Source organism: Elephantulus edwardii, unplaced genomic scaffold (assembly GCF_000299155.1).
Source record: "Elephantulus edwardii isolate Elephantulus edwardi_28Jun2011 unplaced genomic scaffold, EleEdw1.0 scaffold00031, whole genome shotgun sequence".
NCBI lineage: Eukaryota > Metazoa > Chordata > Mammalia > Macroscelidea > Macroscelididae > Elephantulus > Elephantulus edwardii.
In genome coordinates, this window is record NW_006399781.1 from 764,411 (window position 1) to 782,346 (window position 17,936).

At 39.0% G+C, this 17,936-nt stretch overlaps 1 protein-coding gene across 1 annotated transcript in view; it reads left to right on the forward strand.

The window, feature by feature from the left end:
- USP13 (ubiquitin specific peptidase 13 (isopeptidase T-3)) overlaps positions 1 to 17,936 on the forward strand; it is a 203,905-nt gene that overhangs the window by 152,004 nt on the left and 33,965 nt on the right. Inside the window, exons 14-17 of the mRNA XM_006884032.1 lie at positions 7,449 to 7,537; positions 10,806 to 10,928; positions 13,863 to 13,889; positions 15,159 to 15,302. Of these exons, the coding sequence (XP_006884094.1) occupies positions 7,449 to 7,537; positions 10,806 to 10,928; positions 13,863 to 13,889; positions 15,159 to 15,302 (383 nt within the window). The remainder of the gene's footprint in view (positions 1 to 7,448; positions 7,538 to 10,805; positions 10,929 to 13,862; positions 13,890 to 15,158; positions 15,303 to 17,936) is intronic.

Below are 17,936 nucleotides of genomic sequence, written 5' to 3' on the forward strand. Positions count from 1 at the left end.
AGAAAGAAATTCAAGTTTCACTGAAGGGTTTCACAAAAAATAAGGTCCCAGGAGTTGATGGGATCCCATTAACATGTTTCACCTAACAGATACAGCCCTGGACATGCTTACTAGCCTATGTCAAGAAATTTGGAAGATTGCTACCTGACCAATTCACTAGAAGAGATCTGTATTTGTTCCCATTTTAAAAATAGGTGATCTAACAGAATGTGGAAATTATCATCTATTATTAATACCACATGCAAATAAATCTTGCTGAAGATTTAAAAAAATGGCTGGAACAGTACATTGACAGGAACCTTCCACATATTCAAGCTGGATTCAGAAGAGGTGTTGGGACTAGTGAATCTTGGCAGAAAGCAGATAAGACCAGAAAAATATTTTTTTGTGCCTTGTTGACTGTTTTTCTTAGGGGCCATTGAATCGAGTATGACTCATGATGACCCTATGAACAACAGATCTGAACCCTGTCTTTTTCTGTGCCAACCTCACAATCTCTAACACACTTGAGCTTCTTGCTGTATTCACTGCTTCAGTCCACCTGATAGAAGGCCTTCCTCTCTTCACCTTTCCAAGCATGATGTCCTTCTCCAAGTAATAGCTTCTCCTAGCAACATACCCAAAATATGTGAGATGACGCTTCACTATGCTCCCCTCCAAGGAGCACTCTGGCTTCACTTTCGCTAAGACATATTTGTTGTTTTCACAGTCCATGAGAGTTTTAGTATTCTCCTCTAACACCTCAACTCAAAAGGCATCAATTTTCTGTCATCCTCATTCATTGTCCAGCTCTCAGATGTATAGCAAGTGATTGAAAAGACCAGGGTCTGAATCAGGCATAGTATGCCTAAGTAATTTGGAGAGGTCCCTGACTACAGACTTTCCCAGTGCAATGTCTCCTGATCTCCTGATCCAAGTAAGAGGAAGTAATTAACAATTTCAATCTCTTCTTCATTTATCATAAGGTTCCCTATAAGTCCAGTGGTTAAGAATTTTGAGCTATCATCTCACCCCAGTAACAATAGCAAAATTCAGCAGAGCAGCAAACAACAAGTGCTGGTGAGGTTGTAGAGTAATTGGACTCCTTATTCATTCATTGTTGGTGGGAGTGTAAAATGGTGCAACCTCTTTGAAAGGCAGTATGGTGCTTTCTCAAAAAGTTGTAAATAGAAATACTGTTGGACCCATCAGTTGGACTACTGGGTATTTGCATGATAACAGTACAGAATAAGAGCTGCATAGCAAAACGGACTGGTAGGGGTGGGGGCTAGGAAATTGTGCAACAATGAAAGGATTTTTTTTTCAAAGAGAAAAGTGAACTGGGGGGTTTGTAGGCAGGAAAATGTACAACAATGAATGAATTGAAATCCAAGTTCTTTATAAACTTTATTAAAATCTCAATTAAAACAAAAAGATTTAAAAAAAATTTGTTTTCTTAATGTTGAGATGTAATCCACATTGAAGGCTGCAGTATTTGATCTTCTGCAGGAAGATTTTTAAGTCCTCATTTTCAGCAAGTAAGGTTGTGCCATCTGCATCATGAAGACTAGTAATGAGTCCTTCTCTAGATCTGCCAGCGAGAAAACCTTCCCTTGAGCTGGTCCCTGGGATTCAGAGTTGGAGCTCCCTAAACTGAGACTTACCTGTCAGTTTGTTGTATTTTAAGGAATGATCTGTGTATTGCTGATTGCTATGTCACTTGAGTATCTGTATTCTTGCTTATCATTGTTCTATTTAGTACAATATTTGTCTGTTTGTTTGCTGTACTGAGGTAACTTCTAGGTGCTGTGATGCTAAAGGGTATGCCACAGTGTGTCAATTGCCAATGGGGTCACCCATGGTAGCTAGGTTATAGTAGAGCTCACAGACCAAGATGGACTAGGGAGAAGGATTGGCCATCCACTTCTGAAATAGCAGACCTCTGAAAACTCTATGAACAATAGAAGAACATGGGATAGTCCTGGATAGTCCAGATTAGAAGTCATCTAAAATGAGGAGAAACAGGGGAAAACATCCTTTAATAGCTGGAACATGTAAGGTATTAAGTGCGAATGTTGAAAAACTAGAAGTTGTCAGAAATGAAATAGAGTGCGTGAACATCGACATTCTAGGCATTAGTGGAAAGAGACAGACTGGCTTTGGCCATATAGAATCAGGTAATCACATGGTATACGATTCCAGGATGGAAAGCACAGGAAGAATGGTGTTGCGTTCACAGTTAAAAAGACAATTTCAAGTTCTCTCCAAAAGTACAATGCTGTTGGTATGTTTTATTGGCTACACAAAAGTATTTCATTGTGTCAATGATAACAAATTATGTTTGACATTGAGAAGACTTGGAATCCCAGAACACTTAATTGTGCTCATGCAAAACCTACAGGTAGACCAGGAAGCTGTTGTCTGAACAGATAAGGGAACACTACACTGTAGCACCTGGTAGAACATAAATAAATATTGCAGTAATTATTATTTTAAAAAATATTTTAAATTAGTTTTCATACAATAATTCATTCACATTTAAAAAATTTATTTTATACTGGTTTTCTTACAAAGTTTGTATACATTGTTTTTCACACCAAATCTTTTCCATTTCCTGTACCCACCCACCTTCTACCCATCAAATTGTACAACCTTGTGATTTCCCCTCTGCTCCTACCTCTTGAATCCTCATACCTGTTTTACTAGTTATCTTTTTATTTCTACAATTCTAGTGTTATACAGTATTTGTCATTATGGGACTGAGTTGGCTTAGTGTAATTATCACTCTTATCCTTGTATATCCTTTAATTTCTTTTTGCTTAGGTTTACAGAATTTAAATGGGGTTAATTAATTGTATTTTTTACATTTAATTACAAAATTGAATTGTATATGCAAATATTTGTGTGTGTGTATATATATATGCATACACACATACAAATATTTATATATTTAACAGATTTTCATTATGGTAAACAATGTTAATTTCAGGAGAGGGAAAATGTTTCCATTTTCTTAGTAAGAGCTTCATTTCAATATAATCAGAGACGAGCTAATATATTTCAGATAATAATAGATTGTCAAAAAATAGTATATTAAAGTTATTAGCACCATTCTATCATTACTTATTTATTTAATGCTCCTAGCAACTCTTCGATATTGGTACTCTTTTGCTTTTCCTAATTAATTTTTTTGTTGTGTTTCATTCATGTACATTGTTTTTGGTTTTTGGTTTTTTTCCCTTCATCCCTCCACCTATCAATCTCTTCAAGCCCGTGATTCACTTCCCTTCTTCCCACTGTCAGCCTCTCTGCCCCCTCCCCTTCCCTTTGTATATCCATATACATCTCACTGGTTATCCTTCTCTTTTTACAATAATGGTCTTATATACAGTATTTGTTCTTATGTGCCTGAGTTAGTTCACTCAGCATAATGCTCGCTAACCTCTCCTTTGTTATATAGTATTTTTCAAAATCATTGCTCCTGAGTGCTGGGTAAATATTCCATTATGTTACCCTACCACAGTTTCTAAATCCAGTCATTTGTTGTTGGGCATTTCAGCTGTTTCCATGTTCTTGCTATTGTGAGTAGTGTTTCTATGAACATTGGTGCACGAATCTTTGTTTATATCTCAGTTCTGCTATCCTTGGGGTATATTCCTAGCAGTGCTATAACTAACTGGGTCATATGGAATCTCTGTTTCAGCTTTTTGAGGAAATGCTGAGCTGTCTTCTAGGGTGGTTGTACCATTAAACAGTTCCACCAACAGTGTATGAGAGTTCCCACCTCTCTATATCCTCTCCAACATTTATTACTTACTGTCCTGTTAAACTGTGCCACTGTTCCTGGGGTGAGATGGTATCTCATTGTAGCTTTGATTTTCGTCACTTATTGCCAGTGATTTTGAGCATCTCTTCATGTATCTGTTGGCCATCTGAATGTCTTCCTCTGTGAAAAGTCTTTCTGTATGTTTTGCCCATTTTGTAATTGGGTTATTGATATCAGTACTATAATTATATTCATTTTTTAAAGGAAGAAACTGAGGCACACATATCTTTAGCAGATTGCCCAGGGTATTATAACTAATAATCAGTAGAGCTGAACCTTAACTCAAAAAGCCCATTTTCTTAACCACTATGGTATATTCCCATCGATGTATATTATTTAGTCTGGGCTGTTATATATAAAATTCTATACCAGTCCTTGGATAGGGTCATAATGCTTGGGAGGTTGGAGGAACAGCATAAGAGAGGAAGACCCTCATGAGATGGATTGATTCAGTGACTGGGGTAAAGGGGGTGGGGGTGTCAGAGACAATAAGAACAACTCAGCATAGAGCAGGGTCTAGGGCTGTTGTACATAGAATGCTATGAATCACAGCCGACTCAACAGCACACACCACCACCACCACCACACTTAATATCAGAAACAGTTTTTACCTTTATCGTGTAGGTATTTTTACAGTCATTTTTTATCTATTTTTTAAATATACAAGTTGTACTTTCATTTCCTTACTATTAAAATGCAAATGAAATAAGTTTTTGTTTGCCCACCTCTAACTCTTCTCTCCTAGGTAAGCACTACTGTAAATTTACTGTATATCTACTAAAAAAATTGCTTCAGTGAATTAACGTTCTACTGGTTCTTATTAATTTTTTTTTTACCTTTTCAAGAAAAATGTTTATTTTGCACATTAATTTTAGGGACAAAAGAGCCAGTAGTGTATAATTTCTAACTATGCTGGGTTTGATCAACCAACTTACTCCATCAAGCCTGCAATTAATGGATTAAAAGTATTAATTTTGAGATTAATAAATAGCTATTCAGTGCCTACTACACATGTAATTCTGTGTAGATCCCATAGAGTTTCCAAGATGAATAAAAAGTGCTGGTAAATGTGGGCACCATCTAATCTGCTGTCTGTAATTTGTCCTTAACCAAGTGCTGTGTTGAGTGATCTCTTTTCTTCCTCCACCACCAATTATCAGGTCTCATCAGTGATACTTGACTCAGATGCCCACCACACAGCCAGTGTAAATGCTTTAGGGATCCTGAGTCCTATTGTGGAAATCATGGCTACATTTCTGACCTTCGGTTGACATCACTGATTTGTATTTTACAGATTTTAAGCTAATGTAGTAAAAGAAGTCACTGAGGTAGCATTCTAAAATTAGTTAAATGTATCAGATGCAGCTTGTTGGCATGTACTAAAGAAAAAGGAAGCAGAATTTTTAAATTTTTTTTTTGTGAAACTCTGGACTTGGATGCATATAAATAAGAATGATATTTATATTCACTTCTCTGAATATCATAAAACCTAATGAGAAATAATATATAATTTTTGGAGATTCAGCCAGGATAATAATAGATCATTTCCTTGGGATAACATTTCTGTCCTGTAATGCCCTTTCCATCTGCCTCTACCCTTCTGCCACCCTTGTGCTAGAGAGTCTTTGTTATAGAAAGTTTAAGTGATTTGCCTGGGAGAAAATAACAGATCTCATCAGTGTCCAAGACCTCAAAAGGGTTTGATTCTTTCATGACAAAATACTTAGGATGAATTCCTTAGTTAGTGATAAGAACCTGTGCTGCAATCCCAAAAGCATGAGGTTCAAATTCACGAACTTCTCTGCAGAAGAAGTATGGGCATTCTCCTTCTAAATGCCTCTGAGAACCATTGGAGGATCAGCTGTGAGTTGGTTCCAACTTGATCACACAACAACAGCAACTACTACTACTACTACTACTACTGCTACTGCTACTACTACTACTATTTTCCATCTTGCCAGTGGCTTCACATAACTTCATGAACAGTGCACACACTGGCACATAGATGTCAATCCAGAGCTACAGGGAGGATCAGTAACTTTCAAAGATTTGGAGTGAATAAAGTAGTACATCCAAGACCCAAATTCAAGGATTGGATATCCAAATGTGCCCAGTCCTTGTGCTGTAGCTTCAGTTGTACACTAGGGGGCAGCAATGCATTTACATCTGTTTTCTGAGTTCTGGGACGATGGAATAGATGACTAGAATGTAATGACTTAGGTTTGAAAAGTGAAGTTTGCTGGGATGATGTTTCAATATATGTTATTTTTAAAAGACTTTCAGTACCCTTGTACAGATTATATTTAATAAATAGATTACTTGTCATGTTTCTGTTGTTGTGTTGTTGTTGGGTGCCGGTGAATCCACGATGAACAGATATGAACCTTGTCCTATTTTATCTTCTTCATCTCTGATATATATACTTGAGCTCATTGTTTGTTTGGGGTTTTGGTTGTTTTTGTTTTGTTTGGTTGTATATTGTCGAATCTGATCCGGCTGGCACAGGAGGAGGTTGCCCCTCCCACTGCAGCAGAGCGTCTGCTGGATTCGAACCACTTGCCTTTGGGATTGCAGTGCAGCATCTTGTCACTAGGTCACCAGAGCTCCCTGTGCTCATTGTTACGGTCACTGTGTCAGTCCCTCTTGATCACAGAAGTCAGTCTTCTGCACTTTCTCTGACCCTTCTACCTTTCCAAGCATGATGTTAAGTTTTTGTTGTTGTTGTTTTTATCTGCTCCTGACAAGGTGCCCAAGAATGCATAATAATCCTTGCCTCTAAGGAGCACCTGGTGGCACTTCCTCCAAGAGAGTTGTCTTTTCTTTTGGCAGTCCGTGGGATAGTCAGTAATCTTTCCCAAGACCATAATTTAAGGGCATTGAGCCTTTTTCTGTTATCCTAATTCATTTCCCAACTTTCAGATGCCTGGGAAGTAACTGAATAGATCAAGTGGACTTTGGGCTGGATTCAGGGGTACCTGAGACACAAATCCTGGGATTACAGGGTAATTATTCTTGGGTGGCACCCAAAACAAGGGATTGCCTGGGGCTCCTGATGAAGCCGTGAGATTCATGTTTGATCTGCCAACAATGCACGGCCCTTTCACACTTGTTCCCAATTCTTTGCTGCAGGAAAGTTGTTTTTTCCTTGAGAATGAATGCAGAGGGTCCAGGTGGGTGAGGTCTTTAGAAATATCCCACCCATATGATTTTTTAAGGGGCAGTATTCTGATGCTTTTAAGTATTGAATATACCATAGATTGCCAGAAGAAAAATTTGTCTTGGATAGAATGCTATCAGGTTGCAACTGACATTTAACTGCCTCTCCATTGGGTTTGCAAGGGTGTAGATCAACTGCTTGTTGGATTTATACCATCAGAGAGGAACGGCCTTTGGGTTAGCGTCTCCCTAAGGCGCATGCCACTAGGGCTTCCATCTTCTGTATTAGGAGCTGTAGTGATTTGTGCTGGGCCAGGAGGAATGAGCAGGGTGAGTGTGTTCTGTGTCGTGTTTGAGTGTCAGTCCCCTACAGTGAAGCCCCTATTACCTCCGGGTGTGCCGCAGACAATGCTTATGGTGCTGTATGAACTGTATTCACAAGTCTTACTGCTTTCTGTCATTGACTTAACTCCCTTGTGTTTCCCAGAACATCTCGCTTTGCCTCATTCCCTGAATACTTGGTAGTGCAGATAAAGAAGTTCACTTTTGGCCTTGACTGGGTGCCCAAAAAATTTGGTAGGTATCTTTTGCATGCTTTTGCTTAAAACGTCAAATTATCCATTTTGAAAACATGACATGTGAAAGAGCCCATGGGGGTGGCTGCAGAAGCAATTCTGTTGGATGGTTTTAACCGTAATTTCTCTTATCGCATTGAAATCCCAAGTGTAATGAGTGCTGACGGTGAGAGTGCTCACATTCTAACCCTCCCTTCCCCATACTGGGTTTTGGAATGACTTGGTTTTAGCAGTTTAAATAGTGTCTTCACATTATCAAATAAGCAATGCTTCTCAAACTTTAATGTGCATACAAATGCAGATGCTGACTCAGCAGGTCTGGCAGAGGGTCTGAGGTTCTGCATTCTGACAAGCCCCTGCCTGATGCTGATGTTACTGGTACCTGGACCACACTTAGAGTAGCAAACAATTGAAAATACAGGCCGACCCTGGGTTAGGAGCATCCACTTCAGGACAACTCTCACTTGCCCTTTAATGTTACGTAAAGCTGTCCTGACTTTGAAAGAATTAAACCTGCCTCTAAGCCAAGACACAAATCCATTGCTGTAGAGTTGATTCCTGCTCATAAACCCTAATGGACAGAGTAGATCTGCCCCATAGGGATTCTTGGGCCATGAATCTTTATTGAGGATCATTCTCCCATGGAACATGTGGTGGGTTTGAACTATTCAAACTACCAACCTTTCAGGGTAAGCTGAGTGCTTAACCACTGTGCCATTGGAGCTCTTTGAACCAAACTCTACTCCAAAACATTCTTCATAATCACTTCCACTTGCTACCTGTGCAGATTTTAAAGAATTGAAAATATTTTGAGACTTTTCTTACACTAAACTAAATCAACCCAGCTGTCTGAGTCTGTTCTGACTCTCAACAACTGTATAAAGCAGAGTAAACTTCACAGGGTTTCTTAGACAGTAAATCCTTATGGAAGTGACTGTCTCTTCTTTCTTCTACAGAGTAGCTGGTGCGTTGGAACTGTTGACCTTTTAGTTAGCAGCTACATACATGCCTTAAGTACAGCTCCACCAATGAAGCAAAGCTAAATGAAAACTGTATACACCCATTCTGATTTACCTATACATTCTTAAAGAGAAATCTGTCCTTAGGAATACAGTTTCTTTGTAATCCAGGGGCTGTTGGCATATGCTCCATTTAGCATCGCTTCCATCTTTGAAACAGGCAGATATTCACTTACTAGCATACTAATGTTATTGAGCTCTGGTGGCCTAGTGGCAAGAAGCTGCTCTGCAGTCTTGAAGGCAAGCAGTTCGAGGCCACAAGCTGCTTTGCGGGAGAAGGATGGGCAGTCTCCTCCTGTGAGATTAACTGCCTCTGAAAGCCCACTGGACGGTGAGCTGTGGGTTGGTTCTGACTCGATGGTACACAACAACAATATGGTTATTAATAAAATGGGTAAGTCACCAGTATAAAGAAGACAAAAGGAGGATCATTTTTACTTACTTTGGCTTCCTTCTCATTAACCCTAAAAGTCTTTGACTGTTATGAAAAGTTAATTTTCTAGACCATGGGATTTTTGTCTTACTGATCTAAGATGTGATACGATGCTGAGCTTGCTCAGTTGTGTGGAAGAGCACACAGTTTTACCCTCTCTCGTTTCTCAAAGCAATTACCTTGGACTGTTTGCAAGTCTGTTAAAGTTTTAATTTTTTTTTTTTTTAGCATTTTAAAAAAATTTGAATGTCTCTATTCTGTTTAAGGAATCATTCATCTAATTTAAAGGAATAGGTACACAGAATGGAAAATGGATGATTGGCATGAGTCCTTTTCCAGAAATCTCCAGCACTCACAGTTCACAGAAGCCTGTCTTGCCATCTTCTGAAAGTGTGCCGAACTGTCCTTGATCCTTCTCACTTTTCCTGGATGATAGTTTAATGGGTGGGAAGGATCAGGAGTGGGACATTGAACACTCACCTTTCATCTCTGGACTTGAGACCCACCTGGCAGAGAACACTGACTTATTTTGAAAAGTTATTAATTGCTTAGCCAATAGTTTTCTTACTAATCCTTTGTCCTTGGAATAATACATACTTAAATAATATATACTCGCATACAAAAGAAATATGTAAAAGAATATAAATTTGAATTTGATTCCATAGACTTGCCAAATATAAAAGACTCCCAAAACTTTCTTTGAATGAGTTTGGATTTTCTCTTGAGGAGGGATTATATTGATTTCTTTGGCTAGGTATTATTTCTGTTTTTGCTGTTTATTGTCTTAGCCAGGCATTGTTCTTTGCATGGGGTTTTTATGATAGAATTTATATATTTGACATTAGAACCAGTTTTAGGAAGATAATTTTTGAAGTTCTCTAAAAATATATCCTGAAATTCTATCCAAACTCATTTTTAGCTTTATTATAACTGAATATATACAGTACAAAATCTTGACAGGCTGTTAGACTAATAAATTTTGTATTAAGTCAATATGGTGACAACAGAGCAGAGAAGTTTTTTGAAAAAAGCATCCTAAAGACTAAGCCACACACACAAAAGACTAAGACACAAATGGTAATTTGTTTAAAAATCATTCTTCATTTATTACTTTAGTTAAAATAATTGCAAGACCCATCATAATTTGAGGAAAGGCTGAAACTCTGGGCTGCACGTGCAAATGTCTAAAAAGGATAGATTATAATGTAAAGGAAAGAAAAGAGGCTGGGTAGAAGAAATGGGCATATGTCTTAGTTGCTCTTAGTCCCGCCTTGGATGAAAGCAATAGAAAAATATCTCCTGGAAGGATCAGAATGACACAAATATAATCTTCAAGATTATCAGGGCAATAGAGAGTGGTGAGGTCTGTGCCAAATCATCACAGAGAACATTCACTGTCTAGAGTGGAAGCTGAAAATCAGCTCCATACAGTTGTTACCATATGAGAATGTGTTACAGATTTTTTTTTGCCAAATAAGCTAACAATTTGGACTTATAAAAAAGGAAACCTTCCCATTTAAAATTGGAATTTATAGCTAATATTTGAAAAAAATGTCAGAATGTGTTGGGTTCAGAGATAGGCTGCTGGTTTGTGGACTTGGGCTTTCCCCATTTGTTCTTGTTCAGGGAAATCTTGCCACCCTCTTGCCGAAATTCTGCATTAACTTACTGGCCCAGTGAGGGATCTCAGGGAAATGAAAACACCCCTCAACTCCACCTAGGCACAGGCAGGTAGAGTTAGTTGTGCTGGCTTTATAATAAGGTGATCAGGGGTTTTTTGAGGGTCCATTGACTATATACTCTTTTTCATTTTGCAGATGTTTCTGTTGATATGCCCGACCTTCTTGATATCAACCATCTTCGAGCCAGGGGTTTACAACCGGGGGAGGAAGAACTTCCAGACATCAGCCCCCCTATAGTCATTCCTGATGACTCAAAAGGTACTATCCCCTGCCAGGAAGATGTTCTCTATTCTCCCACCCTCTTCTGTGGAAATGTTGTTGGGTGACACTGAGTCGGCTCCCGCTCAGTAAGACTCTGTCTCAACTACAGAAGGAAACTCTGCTCAGTCCTCAACATCTCTGCTGTAATTGACTCCTTTGTTGTGTATTTTGAGTGTCTTCCAACCTGAGGGGCTCATGTTCCAGCACAGTATCAGACAGTATCCTTCTGCTGTTCATACGGTTTCAAGGGTCCACAATCTCAGTAGATGGCCAGGCCTGCTTCCTAGTTTGCTTTAGTCTGGAAGTTACATTGGAATCTGCCTACCATGGATCGTCATGCTGGTATTTGAAATATGGAGCACTGGTGGGATAGTGTGTAATATGTTGAACTGCTAAATAAAAGGCTAGCAATTCAAATTCATCAGCTTCTCCATGTGACAAAGATGGGCAAGGACCTCCCATAAGGATTTATAGCTTCAGAAAACTTTTGTAGGTCACTGTGAGTTGAAATTGAATTGATGACTATAGGTTTAAGCCACTGAAAGTGACTTCATTTTTCTTCTTCCAACATATTGTTCCTGCTATCTCCCATCAAGCTTTCCTTGACTGCCTTCTAATGATGTAAACCCTCATCAACTCAACTCCATTACCACTGAGGCATAACACACTCATAGCTGACCCTCCAGTGGGCTTTCAGAGGCTGTAAAACCGCATGGGAAGAGATTGCCCATCTTTCTCAGGCAGAGCCACTGGTAGGTTTGAACTTCCATAAAGGTGCCTTCTCTGGATTAGCAGCTGGACTCTACCTGCGAGGCACCCAGAGCTCCCCAGAATCCACAATGCTGCTGCTGTTTTGTGCCGTCGAGTCAGAACCTACCCATAGCTAACCTTTCAGTGAGTTTTCAGAGGCTATAAATGACACTGGAAGAGATGACTCATCTTTCTCCTGCAGACCAATTAGGGGGTTTGAACTGTGTGCCTTTGGGTTGGCAGTGCAGCTCCTTACCACATAGAAACGAGGCAGACCACAGCTTGGAAACTTTAGAAATTTGGAAGCGGCACAGACCCATCATGAGTGGCTGAAATGGCCTATGGAAATAGCTAGCAATAAAGGACCAAAAAAAAAAAATATCTCTGGTACTTCTTAGGCTATGTTGCACCTGACTTTGCCTTTCTCCCTCCCAGTAATGTCCTTTACCAGGAAGAGGAGGAGTGCACTGTCTGTGGGTTCATTCAGGGCCTGGTGCCCTTCTTAGAAATGGCTTTGGAATACTGAAAAGGGAAATGCAACAGTGTACAATGGTTTAAAAATTTTATAGCATTATAATAAGAATACGGAATGAGGGTTGCAGAGTGGATTATATTTGGGGTGGGGGTGTGCGGGGGGCGGCGATTGTGTACCAATGAAGGAGTTTTTCTTTTGCTTTTCAAGGAGAGGAAAGAACGGGGGTGGCAGGCCGGGGAGAAAAGTGCAACAATGAATGAATGGAATTCCAAAATCTCTGTAGATGTTCACTGAAATAAAAAAAAAAAACACAACAAAACCACAACACTAAATTTCCCCCACCTGACTGTTAATTAAGACCAAATAATCCATAGCTGATTGATAATTAAATAAAAATGACCAAACAACCAAAAAAAATATTAACCACGTTTATAAAAATATTAACCACGTTTTGTTTTTGCTTCAGGGCAACGAATCCGTTTGACTTTCTCTTTCATTCAGTGAAAACTAACTTGGCTATAGTTCAAAATACTTACTTTTTAAAAAGAAAAGAGGGAGCTCTGGTGGCGTAGTGGCAAGAAGCTGCTCTGCAATCCCACAGACACTGTTAGAATCCATCAGCTGCTCTGCCAGGGAAGGATAGGCAATCTCTTCCCTTGAAACTGCCTCTGAAAACCCGACAGAGAGGCAGCTTTGAGTCAGTTCTAGCTCAATGGTACAAAACAACAACAAGGAGAAAGGACACACAGAAAGCAGTTGCTTCACTCTTGTTTCTCTGTGGACCTACCCAGCATTCCACCTCATAGTGACACAAAGCGACCTGAGAGCACAGAGGGCTGCCCAATTGGGTTCTCAAGGCTGTAACAGTAGCAGAATGCTCTATCCTTCTTGCATGGAGTGACTGGGGGCTTGAAACTGTTGACTTTTTGGTTAACAGCTCAGCCCTTTAATTGCTGTTCCACCAAGGCTCTTTGGCTCAAGGACCATGACAGGAAAATGTCAGCTTAATTATTAGCTCAGTCATTCTGATGAAATTATGTTCATTTGTGGCTTAGTTTGCTCACCTACTTACTGTTACTTTCCTAATGAGTTAATTAGGTAAATTAGCTAATAATGAGAGAGTACTCTGGGCCTCTCTACAACTGATTTTCCATCAGTTGAGCACAGGGCACTATTGGTGACTTTGTCAAGGTATAAAAGAAGGATGGAGTGAATCCCAAGAAACATGATAGAATTCAAGGAAGGCATTTAGGTTGCATTCTCTAAGTCAGTGCTAAAATGTTAGCTGCAGGTAGGAGGGAAGAGGCCTGCATTTGAGACATCATGGGTTTTATGATACAGGCAGTTCATGAAAGGACTCAGAGAAAGAATAGATCAACAAGATCTACTACTACAAAGTTGTAGTTCTGCCATCTTTCCAATGTCTCTATAGATTTCTTGGCTTGTAATTTTTAAACTTAGAAATAAAAGAGAAATTATTTGGCTCATTGAGATGATTATTTGAGCATCCTAATGTATTTGATCTAAATACCTGAAACCGGTTAATTTCTAGCAATATTATAAAGACTTTGCATTGTGCCAACTGGAGTTGTCTGTCGAAGGGGTTGAGGGGTTGAAAATACTGTGGGGTTCTGTGGGGACTGGGAACATTTTTTTTTCTTTCTAAAACTTTTTGATGATTTTATTTTCTGTCCTCTGATTTGCAGACCGTCTGATGAACCAATTGATAGACCGTACGTATCTTTTAATTCCCCCCTACTCTGTATCCTGGAATTTTTATTTGTCTGACACATTTGTCTGTGGGTGTTCAGTGAAAGGCAAAAATAATTCTCTGTACTTGTAGATATGCATCTTTCCCTGGGTGGGAACAATTCTTTACCTGAAGTTGAGTTAGCAGTAAAGGTCAAACAGTGACATGTATATAGCCCTGTGCATCATGGGAATGACAGCATGAGAACTCTGGGCTAGAATCTTACCTTTACCACTTAGAACGCCTCTTCAGCTCTTGTACTGATTGCCAACTTTTGAAGAATGGAATTTTCTGTACATTAGAGAAGTCAAGATATGGAAAATGTAGATAGGGCTCCTGGGATTTTATCCCTTTTGGTACAATTTGAGAGTACCTTGTTTGTGTGTGTGTATATATATATATATATATAAATGTATGTGTGTGTGTATAAGATATATTTGGAAGCAGGAGTGACATCCACTTCCTAAACAACATGCCTCCAGTAATTCTATGAACTTTGATAAATGTCAATAGTTGTAGAGGGGCTTCAGGCCTTTTGTTCATAGAGTTGCTGTGAATAGTGCTCGACTCAAAGGCAATTAACAACAAAACATAAGATATATATATATATATATATATATATATATATATATCATATCATATCAGTGATATAATTAAGAAAACAAAATCCTCTTTGTCTGAATCTGAGTTAGGCTTATACAGCTTGCTTTTCTAATATCTTTCTTTCATGCATGCAGTTAAAACCCCCCCACATTCTCACTCCTTCTGTCCTTAACATTTGGGTCTCTATTTCCACAGCTGCTCACTTACTAATGAGTCTGGGTGTCTAACAACCTTCTGCAACTTTTAGTGAGGTTTAAAGAGCAGGCTTTTAAGCTTCTAGATAATGCTTGTATCTTCACATGTTAGTCATAGGAGAGGCTGCTGCTGAAGTCTTGACAGTGACCTGGGAGGCTGACGTGTTCTGGAATCCACTAAGTGTTCACATGAAATTGGCTTTCTTTTTTTTTTTTTACTTGGATTGTTTGAGTGATTACCATTGTTTCTGTCTTTAGGCCAAGGGTATGCACTTAGCTCAAATAATTTAAATTTGGGTGGCTTAAAGCAAAACAAAATTAAGTGAAACTACTACCCACACACTCCACAAAATAGCACTTTTTCCTGTTTTTTTTTTTTTGGTTAGTGTGTGACTAAGAGAATGAAGACGAGAAATAGTGACTTTTTTCACACTGGAATATCTTGTGCTCTGCAGCATCAGACATTGATGAGTCATCGGTGATGCAGTTAGCTGAGATGGGCTTCCCTCTAGAAGCGTGTCGGAAGGCTGTGTACTTTACTGGCAACATGGGAGCCGAGGTGGCCTTCAACTGGATCATTGTTCACATGGAAGAGCCAGGTAGGTAGTTTGAAAATGATGAATGACTTTGGAGTCTGAGCAATCTTCAGCAGTGTTAATAAGTCTTAGCCCCACCAGGTTGCCTATAGCTTTTTACCACATTATAACTTTCTTGTCAAGAATCTGCTGCCATGGAGGACTTTCTTGGGAAAGCCAGCTAAACTAAAAATCTTCTTTCAATAGGAAGTTTGTTAGGTACCATCAGGTCAACTACTGTGACTTATTGCAACCCTGTGAGTAACAGATCTGAACCTAGCCCTATCCGAGCCACCTTCTCGATCGCTTATGTTCAGGCCCATTGTGGTTGTCATTGTGCCAGTCCATTCATTGAGGGTCTCCACTCTTTCACGGAGCCTGTACCTTTCCCAGAATGATGTCTTTCTCCAAGAACTGGTTCCTCTGGAAAATATGTTCAAAGTAATTGAGATGAAATTTCACCATTCTTGTCTTTAAAGAGCACTCTGATTACAATTCCTTCAGGACAGATTTGTAAAATAAAAGATAATAAAACTACTTAACTGTGCTGGGTTTTTTTTGGGTTTTTTTTTTAAGAGTTAATTATATCTCAATTATAATTATCCTTTCATTCAAAAACCCTATGGAGTCATGCTTTAAAAAAACATAGCTCGGTGGACTTTTTAAAATTCAGAGTTTTACAACCACTACCACAATCTTACTTTACATTTTTTTCTCCCCAGAAAAGAGGCCCTAACCCCATTAGCCCTTCTCCTTAAGACCTGGGTAACACAAGTCTACTTTCTCTCTCTATGGACTTGTCTGTTCTTATAGAAATCTCTGAATTTCATAAGAATGGGAACACAAAATATACTTGTAGACTGCTCTTACTTAGCATGTAACTTTCATCCATGCTAGAACATCTGTGAGATACAATGACTCTATACATGGATCTCACCTGATGGGCCACTTAGGGATCATATTGTTAACATTTGTGGAAGAAATTGTTGGAGAAGCTCAATATCGGCAGTCAAAACTGGCTATGGGTCAGACCATCAGTTACTCATGTCTAAGTTCAAATTGAGACAGAAGAAAATGAAAATAAGTCCATAGAAACCAAGGTATGATCTTTAATCAATTCCATCTGAATTTTAAGATTATCGTAGGAATAGATTTGAGGCATTGAACACCAGTGATCGAAGACCAGATGAGTTGTGGGATGATATCAAGGAATCATCCATGAAGAGAGCAAAAGGTCATTACAAAAAACACAAGAGAAAGAAAAAATTGAAATGGATATCAGAAGAGACTCTAAAAATTGCTCTGGAGCATTGAGAAGCCAAGACAAAATGAAAATATGCTGAAGTAAAAGAGCGGAAGAGAAAATGTCAAAGGGCAGCTTGGGAGAACAAAGCAAAGTATTATAATGAATGTGCAGAGAGCTGGAATTGGAAAATAAAAAGGGTCGAACTCGCTCTGCATTTCTCAAGCTGAGAGAACTGAAAAACAAATTAAGCTTTGAGTTGCAATATTGAAAGATGCTGTGGGCAGTATATGAAATGACCCAGAAAATAAGAAAAGAAGATGGAGAGAATACACAGAGTCACTGTACCAGAAAGAACTGATTGACCACTTACAATAGCTAACCACAAATTGAGATACTTGAGATACAGGGATAAACCTACCTAGAGACTCAAAAGACCTGTACAAAGAAAACTACAAAATACTTCCGTGAGAAATAGTAAAAGACCTAAATAAATGGGAAAATGTTCTCTGTTCATGGAAAAGAAGAATCAATATAGTGAAAATGACAATTCTACCAAAAATAATATATATGTTTAATGCAATCCCAGCACAGAGACCAAATTAATTTTTCAAAGAGATAGAAAAGACAATTGGTAAGTTTATTTTTGTTGGGTTTTTTGTTTTGTTTTGTTTTTTTAGGAGAAAGAGACCTTGAATAAGCAAAGCACTTCTGAAAAACAAGAATGAAGTGGGAGGCATAGCACTGCCTGCTCTCAAAACCTACTACACAGCTGTAATAACCCAAACAGCGTGGTCCTGGTACAAAAACAGACACATAAACCAATGGAACAGAATGGAGAACCCAGAAATTAATCTATCTGTCTGTGTTAAACTGGTAATTGACAAGGAAATGAAATGTATCAAATGGGGAAATGACAACCTCTTCAACAAATGGTGCTTGCAAAATTGGACTACTCCTTGCAGAAAGCTGAAACAGGATGTACACCTCTCACCATCCACAAAAATCAACTTAAGGTATATCACAGACTGTAAGAGACAAACTGGGACCAGGCTTAGAAGAGGTTGTTATGTGCTGTCCAGTCACCTGTGTCTCATAGTGACTCTGTGTACAACAACTCTGAAGCCTGCCCTGTCCTTAGCCAGTCTCACTGACTCACACAACACACCTGCTCTCGTTGCTCCCATTACTGTATCAGTCCATCTTATCTGGGGTCTTTCTCTTCTGTGCTGTCCCTCCACTTTCTCAAGCTTGATGTCCTTCTCTAAGGTCCTTCCTGGCCGTGTGCCCAAAGTATGTGAGACAGAGCTTCAAAATCCTAACCTTCAAGAAGAAACTTGGTTTCACCCTCTCTGAGTATATTCAAGAATTTTCTCCAGCACCACAACTCAAAGGCATTAAATCTTCTTCTGTCA